Genomic DNA, 13,500 nt, shown 5'->3' on the forward strand with positions numbered 1-13,500 from the left:
TCCTCTCCCGGGGTGGTCGAAGCGGCAGGGCTGGGAGCTTCTCGGGGTGCAGGAGGGGGAGAGAGGCTTGTTCTGGTGAGAGGCGGTAAAGAGAACCGAGAAGTGTCTAAAGGTGGTGGAAGACCAGTTCTCTCTCCACGGCGCTCCCGGAGGCGATTGTCCAACCTGGTGCCCAGGGAGATCAGGGAATCCAGGCTGTCGGAATCGTCTGTCACCACCAACTCATCCTTCACCAGATCGCTAAGTTCACCCAGAAATACCCCCTGGAGCCACTCCTCGTTCCACCCCGAGTCGGCTGCGGATGTCCAGAACTCCACTGAATATTCAGCAACACTGCAGGAGCCCTGGTGGAGAGTGAGTAGGTGCTTAGCGGCATCTTTACCCCGGACTGGGTGATTGAAGACCTTTCTCGTCTCCGCAATGAAACTGACGAAAGAGGAGCAGATACCAAGTTGGTTGTCCAAAACTGCTGTGGCCTATGCTAACGCGTTTCCCCTCAGCAACCCAATGACATAAGCAACTTTAGACGTATCTGTGGAGTAGGTCGATGGCTGCTGCTCAAACACCAGGGAGCAGTGAAGGAGGAAACCCCGGCACCTCCCCAGGTCTCCAGCGTAGTGCTCTAGCTCTGGTAGCTCTTTGGGTGAGGGTGTTGGTGAAGCTTGGGGGGGGGGCGTTACCACTACAGGCTGTCTGGGCTGGCTCGGCTGGGTTGCAGGTGTGGGTTGAGTGATATGAGTGGAGACACGGTCCACCTGGTCACCGATCTGTGTGACGTGACCAGACAGGGAACAGAGGTTCTTCATGACCTCCCAGAGGAGTTGGTTATGCTGTCCCAGTCGGGAACCCTGGCTGGCGAGGACTTGTTGGATGGTGTTTGTGTCCGCTGGGTCTATGTTGGCCAGATCGTTCCGTTGTGGGGAACGGGTGAACCCAAACGCAGGACACTGACACAGAGGTAATCTGTCACGTGTTTATTAATGGTTGCCAGGAAGGCCGGGGAGTGAGGATTAGGCCGAGGAAAGCAGAGGAGAGAGCGAAGCTTGACCGGGAGACGAACCCGGATCGCTGCGGTGAGAGCGCGGTGTTTAACCACTGAGCCAGCGGAGAGTGTAGGCGGGCGGCGGGACGAGGCAGAACAGGGATACAGACCAGGGTGTGAGCGTGGCTGGAGGAGAACGGCAGGCAGGAGGGTGACGGGAAGGCAGGAGGCATGCAAAGCTCATGTTAACAGAGAGAGACAGAGTCAACACAGGCAAACAACAGCGCAGAAACAAAATTAAGAATACACAATTCTAAGCGGCCTAGAATGTGAACTGCCACACGGGCTGAAGCAACGATCTGGTATGAGCGGATGGAAAGCCGGGGTAATTATGCTGCAGGTTAGATGAGATTCAGGTGCGCCGCAGTCAGGGGAGCAGGAGACACACGAGGAAAAGGGAATTAGAACATGAGGAATAAACGGGAGGGATGCCCGGGACCGTGACACTATCATGGTTAGGAGACTATTGAGGAAAATATATCGGGGAGATAAGGTCAGTAAAATTCTAGGAAATGAATCCAGATTATTTATAGTCTTGGATCAATTGTTAGGTTTGTTTGTTAACAAATAACAAGTTATAAGATCAGAGGAAGAGTAGCTGGAGTACCTATGTGAAGAAAAATTGAGATGACACAAGCCACTGACCATGAAAAAATCTAGGAGGTGAACAATTGGAAACGCCTACATGAAAGGCTGAGTGAACTACACTGAAGCAAGACAAAAAGGATTAAGAATCTGCAGTGTTCTCTCTTAGAACATAGAACAGTGCAGGTCTTTCAGCCAATGATGTTATGCTAACCCTTTAACCTACTCCAAGATCAATCTAACCCTTCCACACAGCCCTCCATTTTTCTCTTTTCCGTGTGTCTACCTATGTGCCTCTTAGCTAATTGTCAGCTGGCTGTTAATAATTAAAATAAATCATGGTTGGAGCTATTGTGTGAACAACATAGAATACAAACTATATTTAACGAAGGAAGAACAATTTACCATGATCTTTTAATGTATTCTGCTTTGGGCCATGCCCAGTTTAATGATATAATTTGCATATTTATTAATCTGAACCAAATCCATTCCATATTGCTCTCAATTAGTTGAGTTCATGATTCACACTTCTCACATGTAGTGCAAAAACACGTTCAAATAGTTAAAATATCCCAGAAACCACAAATAAATCCACATAGATATCCAATCCTGTGCACCATATTTCTGATTTTTTGTATCTTTGGAGAGCATCTCCTTGCAGAATTCAGTATAGTCCTGTTCTGAATAGATGAATTGATCTAACCCTTCCATAAATAGAATGCTGCACTGTTTTGAGATTGATGGTATGTTTTTGGGAGGGCAAAGCCTCGTGTTCCAGAAAGAAGTTGAAATGTCAATGTATGCTCTTGCACCAACATAATGGCTAAGATATATTTAGTGGGTTTTCCTTTCCATAATGTACCTTGTTTGCCAACAGGTACTTTTCTTTCAGCTGATCATGAACCTGATCCTCCCTCTGTTCAGTCCACTGTCATTAAATGTCTTCTTCATTGTGTATTGATCATGGAATTTTTTTTCCCAATCTACTTCACTCATACTTTTTCCCCTGTGCAGGTATTTCTTCTTCATCCATGTTATTGTCCACAGAATTTGCAATATATATCACATTTGATTTCTGTTTCTGTATATTTTTGAGCTGCGCAACATCAGATTCCTATATTTGGGCAGGCTTTGGATCGCTCTAAGGCTTTGGATTTTTGCATGCATATTCTGTCTCACATTGTAGATGGTCCAGATGTCAGGTCTTCAGAACTATAATTATCTGCTTACAGCCTTGGCTCTATAAAGGATTCTCCCTGCTGCTGGGTGCATGGAAAAAAACACAGTGACTGTCAATGTTTCATTTCTGGGTCAATTGCAATATATTTCTAGTGCGACTCTAGGAGCTCATTTGACAGCTTAATCGAGTGGTAGGATTCTCTTTCCTGGTGATCCAGTAGGATACTGTTATTTTTTTAATTTCTGTGTGCTCTGGTATATCTGCTATAGCCAGCTTAACATGAAATGTAAACTTCCTCTTCCACTGCCTCCATTCTCTGTAAATGTGATACCTTCCTGGAACTCCAGCAGCCCAGGTATCTTTATTTTGCTCCTCCATGCATGATCTCAGCTGAATTACACAGCTCGCTGTCTCTCTGTATGTCAACATGTTATCTCAATAATGCTCCTTGCTCAATACTTTGAGTGTAATACTGAAATTTCAGAGTTTCATTGTCCAGCACTTCTGATAGTATGACTCTTTATCTCTCTGGAAATTAATCTGTAATTCAAATTTATATGGGTACTTTCTTAGTGTCACGGCAGCATTTTTGCCTGTAGTTTTCTCCTCAGTCACAGACTCTGAACAAGTTTGTGAAATAAACATTGTTGCCACAACATGGAGACCAAATAATCACACAATACAATTCTTAAAAAGGTACTGCCTTAAAACAGAATTGTTTCCAACCGACATTGGTTATGAGAGAGTTGTGTAATGGGGAACAAAAGTTATTAATGTCTACAATCACTGGATTTTAGATTTCAGAGGTAAACTCACTGAAACATATAGATTCTGAAAGAGCATCAAAGGTTAAATCCTTAGAGGGCATAGTTGTTTTTTAACTACAAAACATAAAAACTAATTGAAAGAAAAACCAGGAAGCCAGCTTTGTGAATCTAATGTAGTTCTTACTTCAAGTGAAGCACGCAGATATGACATGGTGGTGTAATGACGTATGCCATTTATGTACTTTACATATAACCCACAATGCATTATGGAAACAACAAAGAATGCTTAAACAAACAATATATTTACAATATTACTGAAATATTAAATACACAACACTCCTCCCTACTTAGCTATAAACTTCTACGCTCTGTCTCTCTTCCTCCCTCTCTCTCTCTTCCTCCCTCTCTCTCTCTTCCTCCCTCTCTCTCTCTTCCACCCTCTCTCTCTCTTCCTCCCTCTTCCTCTCTCTCTCTCTTCCTCTCTCTCTCTCTTCCTCTCTCTCTCTCTTCCTCTCTCTCTCTCTTCCTCTCTCTCTCTCTTCCTCTCTCTCTTCCTCTCACTCTCTCTTCCTCTCTCTCTCTCTTCCTCTCTCTCTCTCTTTTTCTTGCTTTCTCCCCCCCCCACCACCCTATACATAAATGAAATACTCTAGAGGATATCTGATGCAAAGGCCCAGTTCTGTTTCCAAGGACCCAAATTTGATCATCTCTGTAGTCTCTCACCAGGTCTGCTTGTCCAGGAGTGGAACATCAAACATCCTTGTTTGAGGAGCCTTCAATTTCTCTCAGCTGTTTGTCCTGCATACTCCTTCTGAGTTGAGCTTGAGGAGATCCAAATGTGAATGTACAGGAACTACCCAGGAACAGCAGATCTGAGTGTTTTTGGTGGTGGAGTGTGCTGCATTGTGATATGCAAGCAGAAAATTAGCAAATTTCAGATTTGGTGTCAGTGTAGTGTGCTTTGCTGGCATTACTTGCATTGCATTCTTTAAACTCTGGACAAACATTTTTTCTAATCCATTTGTGGCTGGGGGGTGTGGTGTAACTGTAATATGTCTTATTCCATTCATTTTCAGGAATGACTGAAACTGCTCCACAACAAGCTGCATCCCATTGTCACTGACTAAGTGTTCTGGAGCATCAATCCAATTATGATGGCTTGCTCTTGCTACGTCCCAAATACGGTGTTGAAACTCGCAGCATGCTCTGGTTATTTGATTTTTATTTTCTTTTTCTTTAGGATGGAATGGGACACCTGAGAGTTACAGAAAATGGAATTCGTTTGGAGGGAGAGTCAGAGTTTCTTTTCCCATTGTACGCCAAAGAAATTCGCTCCAGAACGGTACGTAATGAATACCAAACCTATTCAGAATTTCATTTGTAGGCAGAATATTTAACTTTATGAATTATTATTAAGGGAGGTGAATATAAACTGTCAAGTATTTTAATAACTAATAAATAACATAAGTTGTTTATTTCATAACAAGAACAAAAACTTTCTTTTATGTTGGAATTAATTTAAAGAAATAATAGTTTCCTTCTGAAGCTGCCTAAGCATAGAGTCCACCTAGGGAAGCTCTGCTATGCAGTTAGCATACCCAATACCCAATGGGGTTTTAATGGAGAATACACAGAGACTGGGGTGAACTGGAAGGTGCTCCATGAAGTACAATAATATTTTTATAATCTTCCAAATTACAGTTGATGATCTTAACATGTAAACAGTCAATCATCTCATGTTAAATTCTCCTCTCTGTTCATTTACTTGGTGTGTTAAATGTTTTACTCTATGCAAGAAAATTGTGGAGTGAAGAACAGATGTTAGCCATTCTGACCTTTGAGCTAGTTCTGCCATTCAAAAGAATGGCTGATTTGCAGTTTCCTTTATTTCCACTACACGACTTGCACTTGCCTGAGAAAAATTTGTTAATCTCACATTACAAATGTCCAATTACCCTTACCTCAACAGATTTTGTGAGAGAGTCCCAAATGCATAATATAAGTATTTATTCAGCACTACTGGAAACAGTAATTTCTCTTCTGTACTGGTAAACTTCAAAGAGACTACGGAATACAGTCGTGACCCAAAGCAAAAAACACACTAACTTGTTTACATATGACTTCAGACTAAAAGTGTAGTTGACTGTTAACTCTCCACTAGAATGGCCCTGTGCGTCAAAGAGGCCAGGGGCATTCAATGTCCATTTCTATGAACAAATAAATAGAGACAGTATTCAGAAAGATAATTAAATAACTCTTGCACATGGAACACTGATGTGGATTTATAACCAGGGAGGCACCTGCAGCCAATGATCGTGCTAAGTCACAATATTGGTGGTTAAGAGCTAATGCACATCCTCCTCTTCCCTTCAGAGTCCAAAGTTCAAAGTAAATTTTATCATTAAGGTACATGTATGCCACCACATACAACCCTGAGATTCATGTTCTTGTGGGCATCCTCAGTAAATCTACAGAATAATAAACATAAGAGGGTTCATGAAAGACAGGGCTTTCAACCAGTGTGCAAAAGACAACAAACTGCACAAGTACAAAAAGAAGAAATAATAATAATGAATAAATAAGCAATAAATATTGAGAACATTAGATGAAGAGTCCTTGAAAGTGAGTCAAGTAAAGTGCAAACATTTTAATGATGGCGTAGCGAAGTTAAATGAAGTTATCCCCTTTGGTTCAAGAGTCTGATGGTTGAAGGGTAGTAACTGTTCCTGAACCTAGTGGTGTGAGTTCTGAGACTCCTGTACCTTCTTTCTGGTGGCAGCAGTGAGAACAGAGCCTGTCCTGGGTGCTGGGGGACCCTGATGATTGATGCCGCCTTGCTACAACTGTGCTTCACATAGATGTGCTCAATGGAGGGGTGGGGGGTGGGCTTTACCAGTGATGGACTGGGCCATATCCATTATTTTTTGTGGAATTTTCCATTCAAGGGCATTGTGTTACGCTACCAGGCTGTGTTGTAGCCAGTCAAAATACTCTCTGACAGGCCCAGAGTTGAACTTTTACAACATTTTTGCTTCAATCTTTCTATTGATGGATTGAGATCAATTTCACAACTCCTTAATACCGGATTTGAACTCATTGGGCTGTATTTTAATATGTAAGTTTTTTTGTCTTTCCCTTATTTATATCTGTTCAGCTAGGATGGTACAGACACTAGGAAGGATAGTGAAATGCTCCTCTTGTGGGATGTGGGAAGGCAGGGAGACCTCCAGTGTCTCTGACAACGACAACTGTAAGAAGTGCATCCAGCTACAGCTTCTAACAATCCGTGTTAAGGAGTTGGAGCTGGAACTGGATGAACTGCGGATCATTCGGGAAGCTGAAGGGGTGATAGAAAGGATATATAGAGAGGTATTTACACCCAAGGTGCAGGACACAGGAAACTAGGTGATAGTCAGGAAGGAGAAAGGGTTAAAGAGCCAGTGCAGAGTACCCCTGTGGCCCTCCCCCCTCAACAACAGATATATCACTTTGGATATTTTGGGTGGGTGGCGGAGGGGTTGACCTAACAGAGGAGAGTCACAGTGGCCAGGTCTATGCAACTGAGTTTGGCTCTACAACTCAGAAGGGAAGGGGAAAGGAGAAGCACATTGTGGTGATAGGAGATTTGTTAGTTCGGGGAACGGACAGGAGATTCTGTGGGCGAGAACAAGATTCACAGATGGTATGTTGCCTCCCAGGTGCCAGGGCCTGGGACATCTCCGATCGAGTCTTCATCATTCTTAAGTGGGAGCGTGAACAGCTAGTGGTCATGGTCCATATAGGTACCAATGACATGGGTAAGATGAGTGAGGAGGTTCTTCATAGGGAGTTCAGGAAGTTAGGTGCTAAGCTAAAGGTTAGGATCTCCAGGGTTGTGATCTCGGGATTGCTACCTGTGCCACGTGCTAGTAAGGCTAGAACATGGAAGACTATACAGTTTAATATATGGCTGAGGAGTTGGTGTAGGAGGGAAGGCATAAGATTTTTGGATCATTGGCCTCTCTTCCAGGGAAGGTGGGACCTGTACAGAAGGGACAGTTTGCACCTGAACTGGAGGGAGACTAATATCTTAGCAGGGAGGTTTGTTAATGCTGCACGGTGGGGTTTAAACTAGTATTGCAAGGGGATGGGAACCAGAGTACCAGAACAGTTAATGGAGAGATTATGGAGGCAGATTTTGCTAAGACCTCAGACAAAGTCAGGAATCAAAAAGTTGAGCATGGTGTGACTAATGTCCTGAGCTCCATATATTTCGATGCAAGAAGTATCATAAGAAAGGCAGATGAGCTCAGGACATGGATCAGCACATGGAATTATCATATTGTAGCCATTAGTGAGACTTAGCTGTAGAAGGGACAGGACTGGCAGCTCAATATTCCAGGGTTCCATTGTTTTAGACGTGACAGAGCTGGGGGATTAAAGGAGAGGGTTGGCGTTACTGGTCTGGGGAAGTGTCACGGCAGTGCTCAGTCAGGACAGAATGGAGAATCTGACTAGAGAGACGTTATGGCTGGAATCAGGAAATAAGAAAGGTATGACCACAATAATGGGGCTATATTACAGACCACGCAAAAGTCCTAGGGATTTAGAGAAACTAATTTGTGAAGGACCCGGCTGGTGGCATAGAGGCATTAGTGCCAGACTTCGGGACGAAAGGTCCCGAGCTGGAATCCAGCTGGCTCCCCTGCACGCTTTCCATCTGTGCTGGGTTACGAGCTGGTGATCTATTTCAAAATTCACCCAGCAGAAGGCAATGGCAAACCACTGCTGTAACTTGCCTAATATGCAGTTCCCCACTACGTCAGAGAAACTCCGGATGCGACATACCTTTCCTAATTTGTAAAGAGATCATAGACTGTTGCAAGAAACATAAGGTTGTTATAGTCAAACAACAGGAATTCTGCAGATGCTGGAAATTCAAGCAACACACATAAAAGTTGCTGGTGAACGCAGCAGGCCAGGCAGCATCTCTAGGAAGAGGTGCAGTTGACGTTTCAGGCCGAGACCCTTCATCAGGACTAACTGAAGTCTTCAGTTAGTCCTGACGAAGGGTCTCGGCCTGAAACGTCAACTGCACCTCTTCCTAGAGATGCTGCCTGGCCTGCTGCGTTCACCAGCAACTTTTATGTGTGTAGGTTGTTATAGTAGTTGGTTTTGACTTTCCACATATTGATTGGGAATCCCATACAGTAAAAGGACTAGATGGGATAGAGTTTGTCAAATGTGCTCAGGAAAGTTTCCTTCACCAGCACATAGAAGTCCCAACGACAAAGCATGCTATGTTGGAACTGCTATTAAAGAATGAGACAGGGCAGGTGACAGAAGCTTGTGTAGGGAAACACTTTGCATTCAGTGACAACAATGCCATTAGTTTCAAAGTGAATATGCAAAAAAATACGTTGGGTCCACGGGTTGTGATTCTGACTTGTAGAAAGGCCAATTTTAATGGAATCAGATTTAATGGATTGGGAGAGGTTCTTCTCTGGCAAGGATGTGATCGATAAGTGGGAAGCCTTCAAAGGAGAAGTTTTGAGAGTGCAGCGTTTGTATGTTCCTGTCAGGATTAAAGGCAAAGTGAATAAGAATATGGAACTTTGGTTCTCAAGGGATATTGGAACTTTGATAAAGAAGAAGAGAGAAATATATGACATGTATAGGAAACAGGGAGCAAATAAGGTGCTTGAGGAGTATAAAAAGTGCAAAAAAATACTTAAGAAAGAAATCAGGAGGGCTAAAAGGAGACATGAGGTTGCTTTGGCAGTCAAGGTGAAGGATAATCCAAAGAGCTTCTACAGGTACATTAAGAGCAAAAGGATAGTAAGGGACAAAATTGGTCCTCTTGAAGATCAAAGTGGTTGGCTATGTATGGAATCAAAAGAAATGGGGGAGATCTTAAGTGGGTTTTTTGCGTCTGTATTTACAGGAAACTGGCATGGAGTCTATGGAAATAAGGCAAACAAGTAGTGAGGTCATGGAACCTATGCAGATTGAAGAGGAGGAGGTGCTTGCTATCTTGAGGCAAATCGGAGTAGATAAATCCCCAGGACCTGACAGAGTATTCCCTCGGACCTTGAAGGAGACTAGTGTTGAAATTGCAGGGGCCCTGGCAGATATATCTAAGATATCGGTATCTACAGGTGAGGTGCCGGAGGATTGGAGGATAGCTCAGGGTGATCCGTTGTTTGAAAAAGTGTCTAAAAGTAATCCGGGAAATTATAGGCCGGTAAGTTTGACATCGGTAGTAGGTAAATTATTGGAAAGAGTACTGAGAGATAGGATCTACAAGCATTTGGATAGACAGGGACTTATTAGGGAGAGTCAACATGGCTTTGTGCATGGTAGGTCATGTTTAACCAATCTATTAGAGTTTTTCGAGGAGGTTACCAGGGAAGTGGATGAAGAGAAGGCAGTGGATGTTATCTACATGGACATCAGTAAGGCCTTTGACAAGGTCTCGCATGGGCGGTTAGTTAGGAAGATTCAGTCGCTAGGTATACATGGAGAGGTAGTATATTGGATTTGACATTGGCTCAATGGAAGAAGCCAGAAAGTGGTAGTGGAGGATTGCTTCTCTGAGTGGAGGCCTGTGACTAGTGGTGTGCCACAGGGATCAGCGCTGGGTCCATTGTTATTTGTCATCTATATCAATGATCTGGATGATAATGTGGTAAATTGGATCAGCAGTTTGCTGATGATACAGAGATTGGAGGTGTAGTAGACAGTGAGGAACGTTTTCAAAGCTTGCAGAGGGATTTGGACCAGCTGGAAAAATGGGCTGAAAATGGCAGATGGAGTTCAATACTGATAAGTGTGAGGTATTGCACCTTGGAAGGACAAACCAAGGGAAAACATACAAGGTAAATGGTAGGGCACTGAGGAGTGCAGTAGAACAGAGGGATCTGGGAATACCGATACAAAATTCCCTAAAAGTGGCGTCACAGGTAGATAGGGTCGTAAAGAGAGCTTTTGGTACATTGGCCTTTATAAATCAAAGTATTGAGTATAAGAGTTGGAATGTTATGGTGAGGTTGTATAAGGCATTGGTGAGGCCGAATCTGGAGTATTGTGTTCAGTTTTGGTCACCAAATTACAGGAAGGATATTAATAAGGTTGAAAGAGTGCAGAGAAGGTTTACAAGGATGTTGCCGGGACTTGAGAAACTCAGTTACAGAGAAAGGTCGAATAGGTTAGGACTTTACTCCCTGGAGCGTAGAAGAATGAGGGGAGATTTGATAGAGGTATATAAAATCATGATGGGTATAGATAGAGTTAATGCAAGCAGGCTGTTTCCACTGAGGCAAGGGGAGAAAAAAACCAGAGGACGTGGGTTAGGTGTGAAAGGGGAAAAGTTTAAAGGGAACATTGCTTCTTCACACAGAGAGTGGTGGGAATGTGGAATGAGCTGCCAGAAGAGGTGGTAAATGCGGGTTCTTTTTTAACATTTAAGAATAAATTGGACAGATACATGGATGGGAGGTGTATGGAGGGATATGGTCCAGGTGCAGGTCAGTGGGACTTGGCAGAAAAATGGTTCGGCACAGCCAAGAAGGGCCAAAAGGCCTGTTTCTGTGCTGTAATATTCTATGGTGCTAATCTGGGAAGTATGGATTGGGCAAGCTGTTTTCTGGCAAAGGTATACTTGGAAAGTGGTAGGCTTTCAAAAATGAAATTTTCATAGTGCAATGCTCATATGTGCCTGTCAGAATAAAAAGTAAGATAACAAGTGTAGGAAACCTTGGTTTTCCAGAGTACTGAGGCCCTGGTTAAGAGAAATAAAAGGAGGTATATAGCAAGTACAGGCAGGTAGGAACAATTAAGGTGCTTATGAAGTACAAGAAATGCAAAAAAACATTTAAGAAAGAAATCAAGAGGGCTAAAAGAAGACATAAAGTTGCTCTAGCAGGCAAGGTGAAGGAGAATCCTAAGGGCTTCTACAAATATGTTAATAGCAAAAGGATTGCAAGGGACAAAATTGGTCCTCTGGAAGACCAGAATGGTATTCTATGTGTGGAGCCAAAGCAGACGAAGGTGATCTCAATGCACTCTTTGTATCTGTATTTACATGGGTGTTGGATACAGAGCCTATAGAAGTGAGGCAAAGTGGCATCAACTTCATGGAACCTGTACAGATTACAGAGGAGGAGGTATTCGCCACCCTGAGGCAAATCAGGGTGGATAATTCCCAGGGCCTGGCAGGGTGTTCCTGTGGATCCTGTGGGAAATCACCGGGGCCCGAGCAGAGATATTTAAAACATCCTTAGCCTCAGGGGAGGTACCAGAGGATTGGAGGACAGCCAATGTTGTTCCACTGTTTTAAAAAAAACTCTAAACAGAAACCAGAAAATTCCAGCCTGATGAGCCTGACATCAGTAGTGGGAAGGTTATTGGATGGTATTCTAAGGGATCTGATTTCTAAGTATTTGGATAGACATGGACAGATTAAGGATAGTCAGCATGGTTTTGTGGGTGGTAGGTTGTGTCGAATCAATCTTATAGAGTTTTTTGAGGAAGTTATCAGGAAAATGGATGAAGGCAAGGCGGTAGATGTTATTCACGTGGACTTTAGTGAGGCATTTGACAAGGCATTGGAGGCTCGTCAGGAGGGTTCAGTCACTTGGCATTCAGGATGACGTCGTAAATTGGATTGGACATTGGCTTTGTGGGCAAAGCCGAAGAGTGGTAGTAGAGGGTTGGCTGTCTGACTGGAGGCCTGTGACTAGTGGTGTGCTGCAGCAATCGGTGCTGGGTCCTTTGTTGTTTGACATCTACTGTATATCAATAATCTGGATGATAATGTAGTTAACTGGATCAGCAAATTTGCAGATGATGCCAGGACTGGGAGTGTAATGGACAGTGAGGAAGGCTATCATGGCTTGCAGAGGGATCTGCATCAGCTGGAAACATAGGGGGAAAAATGGCAGATGGTATTTAATGCGACAAGTGCAAGCATTTGCACTTCGATAGGACCACCAGGGTTGGTCTTACATGGTAAATAGTAAAGCACTGAGGAGTGTTGTAGAACAAAGGGATTTGAGAACAGGTACATAATTCATTGAAAGTGGTATCGCAGGTAGATAGGGATGTAAAGAAAGCTTTGGCACATTGGCCTTCATAAATTGATGTATTGAGTACAGGAGATGAGATGTTATGTTGAAGTTGTATAAGATGTTGGTGAGGCCTAATCCGACGTATTGTAAGCAATTTTCATCACCTACCTACAGGAAAGATGTAAACAAGGTTGAAAGAGTGCAGAGAAAATTTACAAGAGAAAGATTTACAATTTGCTGGGTCTGAAGGACCTGAGTTATAAGGAAAGATTGAATAGGTTAGGACTGTATTTTTTAGAATATAGAAGAGTGATAGGAGGTTTGATAGAGGCATACAAAATTATGAGGGATATCGATAAGGGTAGATGCAAGTAGGCTTTTCCACTGAGGTTGGGTGGGACTACAACGAGAGGTCATGGGTAAAGGGTGAAAGGTGGGAAGTTTAAGGGGAATATGGGGAGAAACTTCTTCACTCAGAGGGTCGTGAAAGTGTGAAATGAACTACCAGCACAGGTGGTGCATGCGAGCTCGATTTCAATGTTTAAGAGAAGTTTGGATAGGTACATGGATAGTAGGGATATGGAGGGCTATGGTCCCGGTGCAGGGCCATGGGAGTAGGCATTTTAAATGTTTTCAACATGGACTAAACAGGCTGAAGGACCTGTTCTGTGGGGTACTTCTCCATAACTCTAAGAGCTAATGCATATCCTTCTCTTCCCTTTAGAGTTCATCTCTTACAACATATTTGGTTTACTTTTGCTTCAGTGTTTCCATTGACGGATTGAGTTAAATTTCATAACCTCCTTAATACAGCATCTGAACTTACAGGTCTGAATTTTAATATGTAAATTGAACAAAAGCCCAAATGTCTTTGCAATG

General features: G+C 43.2%; 1 protein-coding gene across 10 annotated transcripts in view; it reads left to right on the forward strand.

Annotated features, from left to right (window-relative positions):
- The window catches only part of sgcg (sarcoglycan, gamma), a 620,033-nt gene that overhangs the window by 418,605 nt on the left and 187,928 nt on the right, over positions 1-13,500 (forward strand). For all 10 annotated transcript variants that reach the window (XM_063054200.1, XM_063054198.1, XM_063054202.1 and 7 more), the window contains one exon: positions 4,815-4,916. In XM_063054200.1, the coding sequence (XP_062910270.1) occupies positions 4,815-4,916 (102 nt within the window). The remainder of the gene's footprint in view (positions 1-4,814; positions 4,917-13,500) is intronic.

This window comes from Mobula hypostoma, chromosome 7 (genome assembly GCF_963921235.1).
Source record: "Mobula hypostoma chromosome 7, sMobHyp1.1, whole genome shotgun sequence".
Lineage (NCBI taxonomy): Eukaryota > Metazoa > Chordata > Chondrichthyes > Myliobatiformes > Myliobatidae > Mobula > Mobula hypostoma.